At 38.5% G+C, this 21,831-nt stretch overlaps 2 protein-coding genes across 2 annotated transcripts; one reads left to right on the top strand and one right to left on the bottom strand.

Moving 5' to 3' along the window:
* Positions 1-2,191: 2,191 nt before the first annotated feature.
* Positions 2,192-3,055, top strand: LOC127813516 (uncharacterized). The gene has a single exon (XM_052354519.1). It carries the CDS (start codon positions 2,280-2,282, stop codon positions 2,904-2,906), a length of 627 nt encoding a protein of 208 aa, XP_052210479.1. The 5' UTR covers positions 2,192-2,279; the 3' UTR covers positions 2,907-3,055.
* Positions 3,056-3,263: 208 nt separating this feature from the next.
* LOC127813517 (RNA polymerase II transcriptional coactivator KELP) lies at positions 3,264-21,321 on the bottom strand. The gene is made up of 3 exons (XM_052354520.1): positions 20,851-21,321; positions 6,591-6,696; positions 3,264-3,625 (listed from the first exon to the last, which is right to left on the bottom strand). The coding sequence occupies exons 1-3, from the start codon at positions 21,181-21,183 to the stop codon at positions 3,531-3,533; spliced, it is 534 nt and encodes a 177-aa protein (XP_052210480.1). The 5' UTR covers positions 21,184-21,321; the 3' UTR covers positions 3,264-3,530.
* Between the last annotated feature and the right edge of the window lie 510 nt (positions 21,322-21,831).

Genomic DNA, 21,831 nt, shown 5'->3' with positions numbered 1-21,831 from the left:
TAGTTTCGAAACATACTCTTTCAGGTTTTGAAACCTAGTATCCTGCAAGCTAAAATTTTTCAAGTTATCGAAAATCTATCTGAATCCCAATTCACCCCCCTCTTGGGATATATTTTCCATTATATAGAACTAACAGGTGGAAGTGAATGATTGTTACATTCATAGACTAAGTTACAGTGACTTAAAAATTTATTCTAAGGGCTTTAAGATTTTTAGCAAGATACTTGAAAAAGTCTTCATTTTTCCCTTAAAACTCAATATTTCGCAATTATTCAAAAATTTGAACTTCTTAATACAAATTATGAATTAAATTAGATTCGATTCATGAAAATAAACATAAACACAAAGAACTCCCTTGATAATGGGAAGGCGAATAGATGTTGCAGAATACGAACAAACTAGAATGTGGAATCCCAACCGTTCATGTGATTTTTGTTTTATTTTTTTTTTCTAACTATTAATTTGCAAAATACAAAAAGAAAAATTCATACAACCTTTTTATTTTTTTTTTAACTTTATATCTAGCTTTTAGCCTTTGAAACCAGTGGAACCCTAAAGTCGTTAGCCCATTCAAACTCTTCTCTCCATCCCATCTAAAGCCCTTTTTTCAGTGAATTCGGGAACAGTCGTTACTTTATTTAAACAACTAAGATAAGTGTTTCGGTAGGTGGAACGACTCTGGGATAAATTTTCAACGTAATTGGAGAGCCTGTTGATAATTTAGGTCCTGTAGATATTCGTACAATATCTCATATTCATAGATTTGCGCCTGCCTTTATATGATTAAATACAAAATTCTTTATTTTTGAAACGGGAATTAAAGTAATAGATCTTTTAGCCCCTTATCGCTGTGGGGGAAAAATAGGACTAGTATTATTGTAACATTTTGTTTTCCAATGACATTCATACAAAATCTTGTGATAATGATATTCTAATAATCATTTTATTGGCTAATCATATAATTTGTTTTATGCATATATATATACACATTAATACATAAAATAAATTTTTGTGTGGAGGCAAGTTTGAAAAGTTGAACCACATGAGGTAGAATAGGGAAGAAATGAGCAATGGAGCCAAATTTGGTTGTTTGGAATTGCAATGAAGTCTTCACAGCTATATGTCTGCCCACATGGGTAGGCTTATCACATGTCCCTAATTACTGCAACCAATTGCTAATTACACAAATTGATGTAATTATGAATTACTAATTTGTTTAGAATTAAAAATGCTTCTTAATAAGAAAGTGGACACAATTCATTTTCCCTTTTTTTTGTTAAAAAAAAAAAAGAAGCAACAACATGCAATATTATAGACACCTTATGTGGCATTGAGTGTATAGAACTCTAATTTGTTAATTATTTTTACATATAATTATATATTTTTAGTAAAGTTATTATAATTTATATTATGTTTAGAGTATTTAACTAAAGGTCTTTTTGGCCCAGGTGAGTTTGATTATGCATAATTGTTTGATTAAAACTTAAATTGGGGTGAGTTAAAATGATAAAATAACTAAAAGAATCTAAATTAATGAGGAATATATTATTTTTAATTAGTTAAGAAAGATTAAAAAAAAAATTCGCACAAAAATTACACCGTGCTAATTTGCACGTCGACCTGCACATATGAATTGGATAAAATTCCACTCAAAAATTAGCGATCACGACCTCAAAAAATAACCTCACTTAATACTTATTACAAAAACTACTAAATCATCTTAATCACGTTTCAAGGTGTTATCGAAAGGATATAACATAGTTTTGTCTTTTAACATTTAAGGAAATGAAATCAACAATAAGCACTTGGCAATAAAATTTTGATTTATTCTGCTTGAAAATTGGCATTCTGAAACTGACAAAGAATAAATTTTTAGGGTAGAGGGTTGAAGATGAGCATAACATGGTGCAAGATGGAACCCAACAAATCCATCAACTCAGTATCTACTGATACACACCCCCTAGCACAGGTTTTTGCATTAGGGCGGCTAAAACTGTCTTCTTGCGCCGTTAATCTCATTAATTTAATCTCTGACTCTTGCCTTAATTTATTCCATTATTCATTCATTCATTACACTGCCTTGGCCTTGGATCAGATCAACATGCTTGCTTCGCCAACGGTCACATTTTCAAATCAAGACACCATTTGCCTCTTCCTCTTAACACCATCTCTTGTCGTCTTCCCCGCCTCTAAATCTGTGAACCGCTTTCGGTTTTGGTTATATATAATAAGGCTCAACCCCTAGAAAAGATAGCTTTGTAGAGAGGACGTTCGTTGAAATGGGGAATTGTTCTCTGAAAGGTGTTGCTGATGCTTCTGCCGCTAAAGGTGGCGGTTCTTCTTCCATAAGGGTGATGACGGATTCCGGCCGTGTGATGCAGTTTGAGGCCCCGAAGCTCGCTGGAGAAGTCACTGGCGACTTCCCCGGGTATGGGCTTTTCGGGAAGGGGCGGCTGTCGTCGCCGTTGCAGGGCCATGAGCAGCTCCATGGTGGCCAGTTTTACTATCTACTTCCTGTTGGGAAGAGTGGGATGTCGGCTCAAAGTGGCCTGGAATCTGACAAGGAGGTGGCGGAGCCGGTGAGGATGTCAACAAGCGCGGCGGTGGAGGTGCTGCTGCCACCGCAGAGGGGCGTTTGGAGGGTGAAGCTGGTGATTGCCACCAAACAGTTGGAGGAGATACTGGCTGAGGAGGTGAACACAGAGGCCTTGATTGAGCAGATGAGGCTGGCAGCAAGTTCTGCCAGCGTTACGCCTAGAAAGTCCAGGGTAAGTTGGGGAGTCAATTGGAAGCCTATGCTTGTGAATATGTTCAAAGGGCCTGTTGATCACCAAGGCAAAGTCCGGTCACCGGATTCCTGTCCCGACCAGGGGAAGGATGAGGGTGAGCTCGTCCTGGCATCTTGAGATACAGTAATGCAGTATTTGTGATACATTTCCCTTTGTATCAATGTTAGCTAGGCTCCTGAGCTTTTCCTGGGTTCCTATTTGGAATCCATAAAGTTATTCTCATCTTTTTCTAAACTATCAATGACAATCCACGGGTCATTACTCTTTGGGGTGGGAGGGTGTGTGCTGTGCACTGAACTGAGTAAACTCACTGAATGTACATTATAATAGACGCCAAGGAAATACACAAAAATCTATGTACTTTTAACTCTGCTCAATCTCAACCTGAAATACCAAACCCAAAAAACCTTGCCATTGATGAAGAAATCAATCATCAGAAAAGAGTTTATGAAGTGGGCAATAGACTTAAAGACATTGGATATTGGGATATTTAGATATATATTATATCAAGAAGTTATCAACCATATGGTCGAAAGCAGAAACAGGAGCCTATACTCTGATATTAGGCACTGATCAAAATGGAAGTAGTTGCATGGTTCCAGGGAGAATTTCGGATCATACAAAAGGAGAAAAGAGTAAAAGTGAGAGAGCAGTACAAAACCACAATTATTTTTACTGTATTGCTCAATAGAGAGCATACATCCTTGTGAGCCCAAAAGTTCAGATATCCAGAAAAGTCTCTCAGTCCAACCTCGACTCCATCTTCTTGATAGCTTTCTCTATTGCAGGTATGTTCTTCTTGAAGGATGCCCACTGCTCAGCCGTCAAACTTATTCCTAGGGAGACAATGGAGCAAAACTTTTAGCTAACCACTAACAGCTTACGGAATAAAGAAGTTATATTGATGAAGAATGACCTAAACAATCTTCTGTTAAAATGCCCACAAGCAGAATAAGCATGATAACAACTAAAAAGCAGCAACACCACCATGCAATCATACCTACGCTCACACGCTAAACACACACACATATATATATATAAATGTGAGTATACATATATATATATATATACAGAGAGAGAGAGAGAGAGATGTTTTGGAGTATCAATGCAATGTCATCAGCTAATGACATTGAAAATTTTTGAAAACTGCCAAGTAATAATAAAAAATCAGTTTGAAGAACCCTTTAAAACAATGCCCATAATCCAAATCCCCCAGCTTTCCTTTCACCTTTTTATACATGGCATGCTACATGTTTGTTGAGGAACATTCCTGACATTCAAAATTTTCATCATCACAAATTGATTTGTAACTAATTTTATATTCCACAATTGCCAATAATTTGCAAGCCAAATGGAAAATGCTTTCCAAGTCGTTAATTTTCATCAAATTCATTCCCAAATACAATAGAATACATTACTTAAAGGGAAGAAGAAAATGGTTACTAGAATAATTCACTACGAAAGCGTTTGTTAACCAAGATATAGACCGAAAAAAGTGAAATGTGAAAAGTATTCCAGACAAGAGTGTTTTCCATTGCGTTTGTTAAATTTATCTGTCGATTCTTAGAAAGATAAGAAAAAATGATGCATATGTCTTCCAATGTATTCTAAAAAATTTAACAAACAGTTTGAAAAAAATGTTGAAATTCTTCTCAAACTTATTTTGATCATTCCATATCTTGATCCAGAAAGCATTCTAATCTTATTTTAGTACAATCTTATCTTACTTATTTTGACAAACACTACCAAGCATAAAGCATAACCCCTATGCGCTGGCACAGACAGGTGCATAAAGCACCTCCCACCCTACAAAAAAGTCTACAATACACTAAGGGGCAATTTAGTTGTAGAAAAAAGAAATTGTTCACATAAAAGAAAAAACTAGAAATTGCATTCAAATGCAAATTTTCTAAATAGAAATACAAAAACTAGTTTCATAAAATTTTCAAATTTTAATTAACTTTTGGAAAACAACATATTTAGTTTTCTTCACAAATTTTGCCTGTGTTTGCCACTTGGAAAAAATGATTTTCCCTTCTCATTCATAGGTGTCACCCCTTCAAACTCACCTGTCCCCTTCTCCTTTGAGCACTCATTTTTCTTGTCCTAGCAGCGCATCCCTTACAGCTCTCCTCCTCCCACTCCTTTGCAGTGCTCCCCCTTCAAGATTCTCCACATATGAGTTCTCTCTTATTCTTCACAGATTCAGACTTTGTCAACTCCCTCAGATCCTGAAAACCCCTTCTCAGTCAGTTTTCTCATCTCTATCTCAGCCAGTTTTCTCCCTCACGGGGACCTCCTTTTTTAGCTCAACTTATTCTTCTTTGCAGTGCACCTCCTTTGAATATCATGGCTACATGCTCAAAAGACATGATCATGCTACTGCTAGTGTGTTAAAATACTTTCGAATATCTTTCTTGGAAGCTCACTAGAATCCAATGATTTGAATGGTGGAATGAACTCTTTTGAGTCTGCATTTGTGTGGAGAATAGCCAGGCAATGGCATATCTGCTCCATCCACCTGATTGTCTGGTGTTGCGGCCAAGAAGCACCAAAGGGAAGGTGCTTTTTATTCAAAATGGCCTTTCTGAGCTCAATAGACCAAGAAAGTTCTTAACTCAGTCCCAGAACTGTCACATCCTTGGTGGGTCACATCCCTCACAGCAATATCGGTGGTGCCAGACACAAGATATGAGGTTTACCCTAGTTAAATCAGCTAATGATCTTAATAGAGTATACCTAAAGAGAACAAAATGGTTAATGGGTGTCAAAGTGAGGGTAGCAGGGGATATGCAAAATAAGCCCATTTGGAGCTGCATTTTACAATTATCTATTATATCTAACAACATCTTCACTGGAAGCGGAAGAATGCTTCCTATAATGATGACATACATGCTTTCCTGTCGTTTAATTCACAAAGAAAATAAATTTCTATAAAGCCATATGGAAAGGCCAGCAAAATACAAGCAAAAACAGCTCAGCCAATGCAGCAATATTAGAAACTGAGTTTTATTCAGAACACATTCTAATTTTCTAAATTTCTGCATCTTAGAAAACAACCATTTTGAATGTTATCAAGGGAAAAAAAAAGTTCATGTATTTAACAATTAAATAAGTTTTCCAAATTTTTGTACAACATATCAAGTCTTAATGTCATGTTTTCATATTGTACAAGCTGGTTTTACAATATCAATCAAGTGATAGAACAGAACCATATAAATTATCTACATCCACCATCATCTCCTGAAATTTTTTCCATATAAAGATGGTGATGGAACTTTATCTCATAATTCCCCCACTAAGAGTTGTGTCAAGGAGCGCATCCAGCATAAGGTTTTACCACATTATTCGTTTGTATGGATTGTATTGTCAATATGACTTTTAGATGTCAATAGACATTGTGAATGTCATGCCATAGACCCTAACTTAGTTAGGATAAGACACAATTGATGATGATAATGAACAAGTCAAGTCTTGATCCCAGTAAGTGGAAAACTGTCAATGAAAATCTGGAAAATGTTCTATTCATAGATAACATTCCAGAATGAATGCATGTGCAATGTAATTCATAATCACTGTAAAGACAACACCATTGCACACCTTCAACACACTTAATGGTTCAACAGATCATACTTCTTTGTGACCCAAAAATAACCTGATTTCTCAAGTTTTGTTCTTATGTTCATTGACCAATTAACAATGTTCTTAAACGTTGTTCTCTCATCTGCATCAAATGATCAAATACAAAACAGCGCACACAGCCCAACTATTCATATAGTCACAAGTGACAAAAATTATTACCTTTTGAAGTAGGAAGTTCTTTTCCATCTCTTCTGTAGTATTCCCTTATTGAAACCAAAGTCTTCCCTCTGAAGTCCTGCAAAGTCACTCTTCTCCTGTCTGATAACTACACACCAACAGAAGAACAACAGATCTAGTAAATCAATTAAAGCAATACATTCTGTCCCTAATCCCTATTGAAACACAGAACTATCACAGATTAAAATGAAAACAATAGAAACACATAATATTAAAAAACAAATTGCTGTTTGCTGACAGAGAGAGTGTAAGAAACTATGAGGAACTAAAATTTGCAACATTAATAACTAAAATTTGCAACATTAATATTGTCATTTCTATAATGAAAAGATACAAGAAGGGAAAAAAGATTGCACATAATTCCGCATAATTTACTAGGCTTAAGTTGGCAAAATCCATATATGAAAACACGACAATTTTGAACAAATTTGGTGGTAGGATCGATCTGATACCATTTGTTAGGATTGAATCACGCACGCACACACACAAAAATCAAGAGAAAAAGACACATAAATTTTAAAGTGGCCCAGCCTCAATGCCTATGTGGACTATCCCGCATAGTTATTAAAGGCGCGCCTAGGCGCAAGGCGCCAGTTTGGCGCCTCGCCTGGGCTGAGGCGAGGCGGTTTCAGCAAGGCGCTCGCCTTGCAAGGTGAGGTGCTAAGGCGCGCCTCATGAAACCCATGCCTGCATCCTCTCTTCCTTTCCTCTCCAGCCTCCCCTCTTCTCAGTTCCAGCATGCATACATCACAACTTATTTACATTTATTTTACCTTCCATTTACTTTAATACATAAATATAAATAAGAAAGTACCCCTCATTTGGATTTAATAAAAATATCTAAAAAATCAAAATCCATAACAATAAAAAAATAGAATTTTGGTTTTAGTACAAATTCAGGATTTAGCGATTTTACCACCTCCAAAATACATACCTACTATTTCTTGAAAAATTCATTAAAAATCATTTTAACAACAATGAATATTAACTATCAAATTACCGGGAGATAGTTTTTCAAAATAAAAACATTTTCTTATATGTCTCCTTATAATGCGCTAATCTTCCAGACTTAGAAAAAATGCGCTAATCTTCAAGACCTAGAAAAATAGCATTTTTCAAAATGAAAACATTTTCTTGATTGTGGACTTGTAGTGTTTATTGATTGTGGAGAATACTAAAGCTATTCCAAAATGTCCTCCATCAATAAAACAAGAGATTGGAGAGTACATGCAAAAGAAGAAAAATAACATGGATGAGCAAATTGCATGATGAATGAATCAACTTTGATGTTGTTAGTTTAGAATTTGAAGATAATGAAACATTAATGATATGCATGACTTATTATTGATAATTTGATAGTTTTTTATGATTTTACAAGATTTTGAATTTTTTTTCTAAAAGGTGCGCCTCGCTTCGCAAAGGCACGCCTCAGGCTCCAGGACCTTTTGCTCCTCGCGCCTTTCAGAACTATGCCCACAATAATTGAATAATTAACTAAAGGGTAAATATCACACAGCACCCTTGAGGTTTGGCTAAAAGGCACCAACCACACCTTTGTTTTCAAGAATAGCACAAACCTCCCTTCTATTTGACATCATTAGATGAGATGTTGAAATGATCATATTGCCCTTCTATATAAATAAAAGAATAAAAAGAAAAAGGGCAGATATTTTGTAATAATAAAAAATGACCAAATTACCCTCATGGTAATCTTAGGCCTAGATTGAATTGCAAAACCCTATGTGCATAATTGATGCAAAATGGTTGTCATTCTGCCTGTTTGTCATCCAGTACATTTCAAACAAGATGTGTGGGTGTGAGTTTGGGGGGGAGAAGAGACAACATAGAGGAATTACATTTGGATTGGCCATCAACAGAGGAGAAGACAATGAAGCATACACAACTATCAACCACATGCTATTTGAAACATTGAAGATCAGTAAATTTCAAATTGTAAACACAAATGTTGCTTCTCCACAAAACCCTTCTATTTGAAAGCGCGATTCCTCTAGTTTTCCATCTAAAAGCCCAATCTCTTTGAAACCTCCATTCTCAATAACCCCCATCTTTTCAGGAAGGGGTTTCAAAGATATTTAGGGATAGACAAGCAATCAAAACCCTTACTTCCCAAATCGAAAAACTAACCAAAAACCCCCAACATTTCCCAAATCAAAACCCTAAATTGAAAACCTCCAAGTCCAAACCTGACCTAGATTAAAACCCTAATGCTAACCCCCAAAATCAATTAGGGTTTCTCCCAAAAAGTAAATATTAAATACAAGACCCTAATTCTAAAACCCTAATCTCCCCAAATTGAAACCCCAATTGGAAACCCCTAAATCCAAACCCTGATTTTCTAGATCAAAATCACTGAAACTCATTAGAGCTTTTTTCCAAATGCAAATCCTAAATACAAATCCCTTATTCTAAGACCCTACTCTTGTCAAATGCAAATCATCACGTCCCCAATTCAAGCAGAACAAGTACATCATCACATCCCTCAACTACTTTACCAAGTGGGTGGAGGTCAATCCTTTAGCCACTACCATGGCCTGGAAAGTCAGATCATTCCTCTGTAAGAACATCATTTGCAGATTCAAAGTTCTTCAGGTGATCATCACAGACAATGGGACCCAATTTGAGGATCGGATGATTCAAGCCTGGTGTGAGGACCTAAAGATTCAACAACACTTCATCTTAGTGGCTCATCCTTAGGCCAACAATCAGATCAGCTCACCAACCTAACTTTGCTCCAAGGGCTCAAAGCTCAGCTATAAAAGGCCGATGGGTGTTGGGTTGAAGAGCTCCCTAGCAAGCTATGGTCCTACTGAACAACTACATAAACTGCCATATGATAGGCCTTAATTTTATACATATTTTTATCATATTTTCATCTTAACTTTGTACTATTTTTCCTACTTAAATCGTGAGTTTATATGGATTCTACATAATTTAAATCTCTTTTTGTAGGAAGCAAGCTAAGGAAATTAATTTCAAGAATTTGGTGTAAAAGGATATTATATATTAATTTATAATGTTAATTTCAAAATTAGTATTATAATATAATTAAAGAATTAATAATAAAAGGAGCAATTGGACGCAGCAGCAATTGGAGGAATTCAAGCAAGGAAAGAATTGCAATTGGAGGCAGTGAATTGGAAAGCTAGGGTTGCCATGCTTCATATATATATATATATATATATATATAAAGGCAAATTGGGAGGAGAATTGGAGATTGGAGGTGGAACGGAAGAGAAGAACGGAGATGGCATCAGCAGCAAGGCCTCACACACGCAGCAGCAAGGCACGGTGGCAGAAGCACACGATGCAGATCTGTTTCAGATCTGGGCAGGGAGCATCCTTCTCCATTCAACTTTCAGCTTTTATTTTTATTTTAATTATGTCTAGTTAAATTGTTTTAGCTAGGGTTTGGATGGATTTTAATTTTGGGATTATGTTATTATTTGTTTATAGTTAGATTCAAAACTCGATTATTATTTGCATGAGGAATTTATATTGTTGTGCTTAAGGCTTTAAAAGATTGGTCACATTTTAATGATTTATGCATAATTGACTAAAAAATTGCTATAAACTAGATCCATGGACAATATAGATCACATGCTAGACAATGATATCGAGAGATGATTAACTCATGTGTGGGAATTGAGGAAGTTTAGTAAGTCAAATTCCCTTATGAGAATAGAGTTTTCCAAAGAATTTAATGTTTATTTGTTCCTTTAACATTTGCTTAGAAATTTAACGGTAGAATTGAACTAATAAATAATTAATATAACTTGAAAAAACTTATTAATTAATTGAGGGAAATCCACCATCACATGCAAATAATCTTAAAATACTGTAAGGGTATTTCTGATTTTGAATTAAGTTGAATAAATAATTACATAACCTAGATTAAATGAAATCTAAACCCTAATGCATTCATTAATTAGTTTTTCTCATAAAGATGTAAGTTTTTCATTTATTTATTTTTTATTATTCATCTAATTAATTAATTAGTTCAACTTAGGTTAAGTTAAAATTGATTTAGTATTGTAATCTAGTCCTTGTGGGATCGACATTCTTTTCATCACTATATGCATATTTGACTAGAATACACTTGCCTGAATTAATTGTGCATAAATCACACATCACCATCGGGCAAAACGCCCTTCAACCTATACTATAGGTTCAAAGCAGTCATCCCAATGGAGGTTGGGTCACCAAGCTTTCAGAGTGGAACACTTCAAAGCCAAGGCGAAGAAGGAAGGACTCCAAGTCAGCCTAGATCTGCAAGATGAACATCAAGATCTAGCTCGAATTAGGCTAGAGGTTTACAATCGGATGATCACTAAGTACTATAATCAAAGGGTCAAAGCAAGATACTTCCTTCTCTGGGACTTGGTCCTTCATTGAGCCAATGTAAGCCATCCCCAAGGCTCTAATAAGCTGACCCTAAATTGGGGAAGGCCTTATTGAGTCATAGAGACACTAAGCCCAAGAGAATACAAGTTGGAAGATCTAGAAGGTAGGTCTATCTCAAGGACGTGGAATGTAGTAATGCCAAAGAATATTATATCCTTGGAAAATCCTTTGTGGCATGAATTTTCAACTTAGTAATTAATATGTATCAAAGAATATTTTGAAATCAAAAGAATATTTATTTAAAATCAAATTTATTTGTTAGTGTGTGACAAAATTCTTTCAAACCATACACACTCGATTATATCCTAAGGCAAAACCATCGACCTTGTTAAGAAAACTGTAGACCGTTTTGTCCCTTTGGTAATGGGTTGTCGAATTAAGGCAAAACAGTCGACTTGTTTGATAAAACAGTCGACTATTTCTGGCCTTTGAGCAAGAATAGTCAACAGTTCCTGTAAATTGTCGACAAGGCAATTTTACACACTCGGTTGTTTGGTGTAAGGTAAAATTCAATCGAAAGCCACTGTATAATGTCGACTTTTTCCTAAGACTGTCGACCTGTTGTAAAAACAATCGACCATTGTCAAATGAAGTTGAACCCTTTTTCAAAATGTCGAAAGTTTGCCAAAGTCCTAAGATATTTTCAAATTTCTTGATGGAAACAGTCAATCAGTTTGAATAATTGTCGACAATTTCTTCACTGACAATTTAAAACGGCTAGTGTTTACAGGCATTAAATGCTCCCAATGGCTCCAAATAGCAGCTAATTAATTCAAGCTTGGGAGAAACCTATAAATATAGCCCAAGGATGCACTAGAGAAGTTTAACCAATTTGTACAAGTGTCAATCAATATCATTCTTCTCTCAAGTGCTCAATTGTTTCAATTTTTCTCTCAAAAAAGGCTACATATATCATTTGTAAAATCTTGTTTAAGCCTTTGTGTATTTATTTGAAAGACACTGTAACTGAGAGATTCATCTCTCAAATCATCTCTGTTGTAATCATCATCTATTGTAACTTCCCTAGCGGTTGTGTTAGAGGGTCTACTTGAGTATAAGTAGGAGGTTGTAATTCCTAGCAGTGTGCTAGAGGGGCCTATTTGATTTAAGTATGACGTTTTAGTGGATTGAAAAATCTCCAACGAGTAGTTGGGAGAGTGGATGTAGGGGGGGTTTGCCGAACCATGATAAATCTCTACGTCTCTTACATTCTTTGCTTTCCATTTTCCAACTTACATTTCACTATTTTGTTACTTATTTTTGAAAACCATTACAAATTCTCAAAATTTATAAACACCCAATTCAACCCCCCCCCCCCCCCCCCCAAGTGTGATGTGCCATTAGATTACACGAAGCTAGTGCACCCTACTTAGGAAACCCCTTTGTTAATAAAGGAGGAGTATTTCCAACTTGTGAATTACTGTACATTTTTGGGGTGTTTCAGTATCTAAGTCGAAAAGGAGATCACTCCAACTCGGGCTTAAAGCCAAGAAGGGGACCATCGCACTCAAGCTAATAAGGCCAAGAAGGGGATCACCCCCCTCGGGCTAATAAAGCTGAGAAGGGGACCACCTCCCTCGTATATTTCAACAAATGAGGGGATCCCCACTCGTATATTTGAGCTGAAAAGGGGATCACCCAACTCGAGCTAATAAAGCCAAGAAAGGGACCACCCCACTCATATATTTGAGTCGAAAAGTGAATCACCCCACTCAAGCTAATAAAGCTGAGAAGGAGACCAATCCACTCATATATTTGAGCCAAAAAAAAGGATCACCCACTTAAGCTTAAAGCTGATAAAGGGGACCACCCTACTCGAGCTAGCAAAGTTGACAAGGGGACCACCACACTAGTATATTTGAGTTGAAAAAGGGATTATCCCACCCTAATTGTCTCACCAAGCAAGCCTTAGTTCTCAGGAGTCTAAAAGTGTTCCGTTTATAATACTAAAGATAAACACACACACAGAAAAATAAACCATTTGTCGAGCATGAAATACTTGCACAAAAGGGAAATGGAAGAGTTCATTAATATTTATAAGGAGGGGTCGAGCAAAGGCCAAGTACAAGAAAGATAAAGAAATACATCACTTAGCCAAGTGTTCATTCTTCACCACGACCTTAGCCACGACACTCTTTCCCTCTCTCTTTTTTTTTTTTTTTTTTTTTTGGGGGGGGGGGAGAGACAAAACTAGTCACCATGACCTCCTCCTTAGCGGTTTTCTACACCCCTTCTTTTGATGCCTTCTTTGCTTGGCTCGACTAAGGCTAGGGGGTTGTGACTCAAGATCCTCTAACCTTAGCCATGATCTCCTCCATGGATCAAAGCTAACTCCAATTGAATGAAAGGAAGGCTCGAAGCACTTCACCTTTCCGCCTATCGAAGCCCATTTCCCAATATCACCTCAAATTAGCTCAGATGGACTCGGCAACTACTGGAATACTCTTTAGATTCTTGAGTTGCTTGACAAAAGTGAAGTTTCACGTCTTGAGTTTGGGGCAATGGCCCTTCCACCATTCCACATCCTTCCTTGAGGTGTTCAGCTCAACCTTCAAAACGTTTGATCTCACCCTTCGCCTTGACCTCAGATTGCTTGGCGCAATCGAGCTCAAATTGGAGTTTTTTTTATCTTCTGGCATCGTCCTCTAGTTGGCTCTTCTCGAGTCATAATGTCATGACTCTAGGAGCAATAAAGGGGTATTATTGTAATAGGATATAATAGTTTGTTAGGGATATTTGGTAGTTTGTTAAGAGCACATGGGTGCTGTTAGAAATTAGTTAAGCAGCTAGCTATTCCTATAAAAAGGAAAATTGTAAGAGGAGAGGATTATGTTTTGAATTGAGAATTAAATAGTCTGATTTTCCTTCCTCTAAACTCTCTCTCTCGATCTTTCCCTCCCTCGCTTCCTGTTCTTCCCTATTCTTCTTCTAAATTCTCCCTTCATTCTTTCAATTTCCAATCCAACCCTAGGTTCATGACAAATGGTATCAGAGCATCGTTCCTCAGCCGTTTTCATTGCTGATTAAGGTCCGTCGAATGTCATGGTTACTGTCCGATGCAGTGGATTCATGAAATCTGAAGGTGATTTTAGAAATAGGCAGCAACAAGATAGGCTGTAATCTTAGGAGATAACCCAAGCGATTCTTGTGACATGATCGAACAACAATTCGATGAGCCCAACGACTGCAACAAAATCGATTACTAGTAATCGCGATCAAATCTTGTGGTAGCTGATCCATAACGATCAATTGCAGTGAATTCCGCGGTTGGTGGAAATTGTAGACTATCGATCCACATCAGGTGGTGCAATCGTGAGTCTCCATGATCATGATTTCAATTCCGGCTTGAACAGTGTTGATAGGCAAGCTAACCTAAGACGACATGAGGGGACCAGCGTTCGTGAGTAGGCGGAAGTCCGTCGAAGGGCGACACGGACTGCTAGGAGTTTCGCGACCGGAGTGGATGACGGTGCAGAAGTTCTGACATGATAATGAATTTCGCTGGTGTTAAGGTAGACAGCCAAGAGACTCACTACCAGAGCAAAAGGCCGATACGAGAGCTCCGTTGTAGTTGGCGACTCAGACGAGGAAGGTGTCACAGCCATTACCAAAAGCGACCAGTGAGTAGGCAGTTCTCGACTTGGAATCCGAAGTGATCGCTATTTTGTAGTGGGTGTCGCGATTTGAACTAGCAGTGAGTGGTGATTTTGGCATTGGAAGTGATCGCAAATTAGAGTGGGCGTGGTGTTGCGGTTGTACCCATTGCGGGCAGAGCCAGAGATTAACGACAGAAACTGATGAAGGATTTGGTATTGTGGTTGTATCAATTGTTGTCACAGCCAAGGTAGCCTTTCGATGAATCGCACAGTTTGGGTGGACGAGGTGAACATCTCACCGACCAGAATTACAAACCGATCGAGTTAGGCAAGACTCAATCACGAAAGAGGGTCACAGCCGAGGCAGCCTTTCAGTGAATTGCACAGTTTGGGCAGACGAGGTGGACGTCTCACCGATCAGAATTACAGACCAATCGAGTTAGGCAGGACTCAATCACGAAAGAGGGGTAATTAAGAGTAGAGACATGGGTCAGCCGATTCCAAGCTATTGGAGGATCACCACCACAATCGGAACTACCCACTAATCAATTTCCTAAGGTTACAAAGATTGAGCTTGGTTTGATAGTTGAGGCCAAACGTGGAAGGCAAGGCAGATTCGAGCCCGGCCAATTCCAATGGCAAAGCTGACAGTCAGTGTTCGAATTTTTGCAAGCATAACAAGAGGTGAATCAGTTGTGAAATCCAGTGTTCTAAAACGCGCTAAGCGCTAGTCGAACGCCAAATTAGGGCCTAGCGCCCAAGACACCTAAGCGAGGCCTAGGTAGAGCCTAGGCAGACTGCTTTTTTTTTTTTAAAGTTTTTAATGTAATTTTATGTTATTTTTAGATAAATCAAACTTAAAAAGACAAATAATACATATATGTTTATATATATATGAACATATAAAATATAAATATATAAACATATCTGTTTATATATATATAAACACTAAATAGAAACTTATATATATATATATGAACTGGGTGGGGGTCTCAATTGCGGCCAAAGGATGCTGCATTTTTAGTGGGATGTCCTACTTGTGAAGCCTTGGAAAGCAGCGCGCACACGAGACAGTCGGAGCCTCAATGGCAGCAAAAGAAGTCTACATTTTCAGCTGGAAACAAAAGGAATCATGAGCAGTTTAGCCAGAAAAATCAGGCATGGGGAAAGTTAGATAATGAGTCCAACCGAGTTGACAAGGAAACAAGAAGTGTGATACATGATACGAGCAAGGATTTCGACAATATGTTACATGAGCAAATGCAAGAGTTTGCAATGATACTAACTAAGAAGTATCATTACAACTTTCCCGTTGAATTCTTCGATGATTATCGCGGGAGGTTTAACAAAGAGGAATTCCTAAAAATGGAGCAGCCGAAGGAGAAGTGCAACATCAAAGATGATATTAAAGATGAATGGCATTATCCTAAGGGAATCTATAATGAACAGATTGATAGGGCAGCAAAGGCAAAAGGACAATCTGATATTGTTGAAAGAGAAGTTTATATAGAGGGAAATTCCAGCAAACACAAGGAATGAGTTGTTGAATTATTTACATGTAATCAAGAGATTCCGATTGAAACTTCAGCCAATATTAAGGAAGTTGGTGTTGTAAATGAAGTGAACAAATCAATGGAAACTCAGGATTCCGAAGATGAAAGAAGATTGGATGAGGAGATTGGGGTTGACCACACTTTACAAGAACAAGAAGTTGATGATCCCGGTGATGCACAACCTAATCTAGCTATAAATCATGTTGGGAAAGAAGGTCGAGATGGAGGCCAGGTGTCAGTCGTTGAGAAATCGTTGGCTAGAATTGAAGTTGCAACAACTCCTAATGTTAATGCTCACAAACAGCCTTGGTATAAGTACTCAAGGCAAGTCTAAAATCCTCCATTGCTGCATTTCGAGGATGTTGTTGATATATTTTGCAACAGAGCGTGGCTATGGGTTGAATGGGGATACAATAACAGCAACTATGGTTGTAGATCTACTCTCCTTACTTGTGCTGGACAGTAATGAAGTACTAACGGAAGTCACGAACATAGATAGTCCTTCCATTGGACTCCAAGGTTCAGCTACTAGCTATGTCAATCCGAAAGTGGTTGATCATGTCCATAGATTGGAGACCAAGCTTGATTGGATAGCTATTACTAGGGGGGTGTTATTGGGCTTGAACTCGATGAAGTTTGCCCTATTGAAATTCTAAGCCAACTTATGCTGGGAATTGATCTTGGAACCTAAGAATGAAAAAGAAGAGGCCTAGAAGGAGAAAGAAAGAAAGAGGAATTAAACAGATAGAGAAAACGAGCATTAGATGAAGAAACAATAGTTCAGTTGTAATAAGTTTCTTGAGGAGAAGAAACCTATCAAGGTGGGAGAATTGTCATGACCCTAGGAGCAATAAAGGGGCATTATTGTAATAGGGTATAATAGTTTGTTAGGGATATTTGATTGTTTGTTAGGAGCACATGGGTGCTGTTAAAAATTAGTTAAGCAGTTAGCTATGCCTATAAAAAGGCCAATTGTAAGAGGAGAGGATTATGTTTTGAATTGAGAATTAAATAGTCTGATTTTCCTTCCTCTAAACTCTCTCTCTCTCGATCTTTCCCTCCCTCACTTTCTGTTTTTCCCTATTCTTCTTCTAAATTCTCCCTTCATTCTTCCAATTTCCAATCCAACCCTAGGCTAAACCCTAGGTTCATGACACATACCTACTTAAGGGGAGGCCTTGTCTAGTAGCTCAGAGAGCTTCGAGAAGCAAACAACCACTTGCCAAAAAGAAAAAAAAAAAAAAAGGAAGATAATATTTCCAAGCCAATAAGACTTGGAAAATTTCACAAGGGTTAAAGGTTTACCTCGTAGAGGCTCTTGAAGACGACATCACAGAGGGAGTCCAAAGTGCAATTTTGGGCATTGAAGTGGTTGACAGAGGTGCAAGATCTGCTTACCAACTAATAAGCCACATCCCCATCCTTGAGTTTGTCCCTCCCCTTACAGTCCACTTGGGAGCATAGATTAGTCATAGGGATTCTCCTTGCTTGTGCTACCTTGGAGTCGAACTTCTCTACCCTTCTTCGAGTGTGAAGTGATAAAAGGAACAAAGGATCGATTTAAAGAGCAGCCTAGAGGATATCTTCTTGCTTGGAGGAGCTTCCTAGAACAGGTCATCGCGACACTGTTTCTTGTAGTCAACCTTTTAAGCCTCTTTGTCAAGGATACGAGCCTCATCAAAGACCTCCTCTGCTATCACAAAAAAGTGAAGAAAAAATAACTGAGCCACAAAGTGAACAAGAAAAGAAGGAATAGAGGGCTAAATGGAAAATAACATAAGATGCGCCTGGTTTTGAGCACTCTGATGGAGATATGCCACTCAGCCTTATAGGCAGTCTCAAACAAGCTTTTGAGTGCTAACATGCTCAAGGCTGGCCAACTTCTTCATATCTACCTTTTCCTTCTTGGTCAACTTAAAAGAAAGGGTGTTGAGCTTCCCCTTCCTTCAAAAGGTTAGGAAGGAAAATTGGTCTTGCTTGGGGAGGGCAAATAAATAACGACTCTTCCACCCCTTGATCGAAGAGGGGGTGTCCATTATAAACCTCCTCCAAGCCACAACAATGGAGTACCGCCCCCTCCAGCAAGCTACAACCTAGAACATGGACAAGAAGATTTGTGCATTGGGAGGGACATTTTTTACTCAACAACAAATAAAGTAGGTAGAAAAGACTCCACCCATTAAGAACAAGCTGAGAGGGGTTCAATTCAAGGATAGTGAAAAATCTCAATAGCAAAGGGATTAATAAGGCGACGAAGACCAACATCCATGGCATCCATATAGATTACCAAGGAGCCCTTGAGAGCCTCATGGGCTTGACGCACCTTTGAATGAGAGAAAGTGTAATCATCCTTAGACAACTCAAATCAGCCCATAAGTTCCTCGATCACTTCCCTTCTAAGGTGGGTAACCTCCTCGATAAGAAGAGTGTCCAAATCAAATTCAAAACTCTCCTCAACTTCATAGGACCTAGGTAGCCGAGAAGACACCCCCCCCCCCCCCCCCCCCAAAAAAAAAAGGATATCCTAACTAGGAACTTTCGAGGCTGGAGCTCCTTTCAATATCTAGTTGCTTAGAAAGAGAACACATACCTACACGAGAAGATCAAGGACTAAAGGAGGACCAAGCAATGGAAAAGCTCTACCAAGGACTCTAAGCCAAGCATTATCAAACAAAGGACTAGAGGACATAAGCAAGAAGTGTAGAGCATGCCTTGGTCCAAGGCTCTTCTCAAACAACCAAAAGAGGAGGTGAATCAACTTAAATCTCAGTTGTTAAGAGTCCCAAATGGAAGATATGGCTTTATCTCTTTGGTCAAGGAGGTGCAAATGAGGGGGCCGAATTGGCATTAAACGCTACATACGTAAATGCCAAAAGGTGAGGAGGCGCCTCCTTAGCTACTCCCTGACTTGACCCATGGAGCTTAACCTAGGGAGTGGGGAGCAAGTGATGGTGGAGTATCTTAAATCTAAGCAAAGTTACACAAATGTCCCTCCTTTAAGCTCTCTAGAAGTGACATGTGTCCTGAGGCACTTAGATCTGGGTTAAAACAAACAAGTATCCTAGACCTCAATCTAGGCTAAGATCAACCTTGAGGGTATACCAGACCTAGGTGGAAGATTCAACCCAAATAATTGGATCCTGACCCAAATTTGATTGTCCAAGTGGCATGATCAAGGTCCACCACTGGCCCTACAATACACCTATATAGAGGTGTGAATTCCAAGAGTCAAAGTATGTGATTTATTATATATCATTACTCTGCTCCACCTCTGGCACCAAGACTAACTTAATTGTTGAAGGTTGTACCAAGGAACAGAGCCCCACCCCCCTCCTTGTAGGCCGAGAAGATTTTAGACAAACTTGGTGTAGAGTTTTGTATCGAGAACATACTAGAAAACTTAGAAGAATCAGGAGAAGTCATTTGAGTCGAATTAGTAATTGAGCGATAGTTTAGTTAGTTAGCTTTTATTCAAATCGGTAACTTGAGTATAGGGGTATATTAGGTATTGTCATGTCTTTTATATTCTTTGATGTTTCTGCCCTAATTGTCTATAAAAGGAAAGCAGTGGGCAATTGTTTAGATTATCATTCATAATTGCGTTCAAGTGCAAGTGATTGAGAGAAAAGACCAGAAAGATAGCCTTTGTAATCTTGGTTTTCATTCTATACTTGTAAGGGACTCTTGTGTACTGATTCTTGGATGGTTTCTAATGGATTGTTCTTGGATCGAAGAGAATAGATGTAGGGTTGTTTTCAAGCAATCCGAACCAAGATAAATTGCGCTTGTCCACTTGTGTGGTTTGGTTGTTTCTATCTTATTTCAATTTTGTTTTCAATTCAGTTTTTCATTTCTGTTGTTGTAATTCATTTCGAGTGAGAGAGAGTGTGAGATTGGCATTGAATTGAGAGGATCCTGGCGCTTCTAATCCTTACACTTAGGGTCGTGGAAAGCTACCAAACACACTTGGCTTGGGACAAGCCTGATGACAATCGGCTCAAACCATCATCAGTGGTCATCAAACTCAATGGAGATCTATGTTATTTTGAAAACACATGAATAGTTGGTGCATTTAAGCCAAACCTAAGGGATCGCGTGAAATTTACCCTTAACTGAATCTAGTTTTTATGCAAAAAGACTAAAAACCCTTTGGTAACAGAATTTTTGGATGGACAAAACTAAAAAGTCTCCCACTAGTCATAATTCTAGATAATTGGTCACTCACACATCAAGGACTTGGTCTTCTAGTTGTAACACACACAACAACATAATCAGGCTATATCATTTTACAAATTATTAGTGCGGTTGATCAACAATCGAATCAGCCACAACTCTAATGTGATTTGAGTCTCCTATCGGGTTAACATGCTCCATCTCTATCTAAATGGAATTTAAAAAGGTATCTATCATTTGGTGCTCTTGAGAACCGCTTGACTAACACGACATTGTCTCAAAATTAACGTGAACAGAACTTTGAAGCCCACAGTTTCCGAACGCAAGGGAACCCTGAACAAAGACATACTCTAAGGCGGCTGTTCTACAGCTAACGAACAACAATTATGAAATTAGGGTTTACTACCTGCGCAAACCTAACCTAATTTGGGGAGCAAAATCAGTACTCAGTAATCAAATCAGACAAACTCAAATTAAAGCTGTAAGCAAGAAATTTACCCTGCAAATGATAAGATCGCCCTCGTCATCATATTCCTTGCCGCCGCTTTCCTTCCTCTTTCGCTGAGCGTTGCTATCCTCATCTTCTTCTTCCGATGATTTGGCGGCAGTCGTACCCTCGTCCTCTTCTTGTTCTGCCTTGGACTGCTGCTCGGCGATGTACGCCTCAACGACTCGCCGGACGAAGCGCTTGCGTTCCGGCGTGGAGAGGTCAAGGCCGAGCAGCTCGGAAGCCGCCTTGCGGACCTTGTGTTCAGTGGTCTGGTCCATGTTGGAGCTCCTCAGAATCTCCAACACCGCCTCTTCGATTTTCTGTTCAGTTTCTGGATTCATGACTCTCCGGGGAAGAAATTCTCAGCGGCCAAACAGTCTGGGAGGCGAGTGCTCAGCTGGGAGGTCTCTGTGTGTCTTTCCGTCTTATGTCCAGTCACCGAAATGAGAAATATGGCGGTTCTGTGAAAGAATAATGATGAACTCCAAATTACATTGCCTTTATCGAGCCCAGGAAATGCCTGTATTGTCCCCGTATTGGTCGTGGCTCAGGACCTATGTAAGGATAAAAGGGACATTTTGAAGTTTTTGACAAACGCGCCCTGACCCTTCTTAGAAAAATTTTATTCAGATTCCACAAATTTACCCATCACAATCCACACCCGCCAAATTTCTTACTAATTTTAAAATTTCTATTCTACCTCCACAGCCACTCATTCCTCTGACCACTCCTTACCTTCAGCCTTCACTTACTCTTCTCTCTCTCTCCCACCATATACACACATACATATATACAAACACATACATATATATATATACACATATACGACGACTGATCCACCACCATCAAGAGGACACACACTCTTTTTCTCTCTAAGCGACGACCATGTCAAGATGGGTCGCCATGACAATCGACCCATCCCTCACAATCGGGGAACTCATAGTTCCCCAACTGTGGGCGGTCGAGAAACCTCTCGCGCAACCCCCCGG

The sequence above is a fragment of the Diospyros lotus genome, chromosome 11, assembly GCF_014633365.1.
Source record: "Diospyros lotus cultivar Yz01 chromosome 11, ASM1463336v1, whole genome shotgun sequence".
NCBI classification, from domain to species: domain Eukaryota; kingdom Viridiplantae; phylum Streptophyta; class Magnoliopsida; order Ericales; family Ebenaceae; genus Diospyros; species Diospyros lotus.
This window is presented reverse-complemented; position numbering and strand designations above follow the sequence as displayed.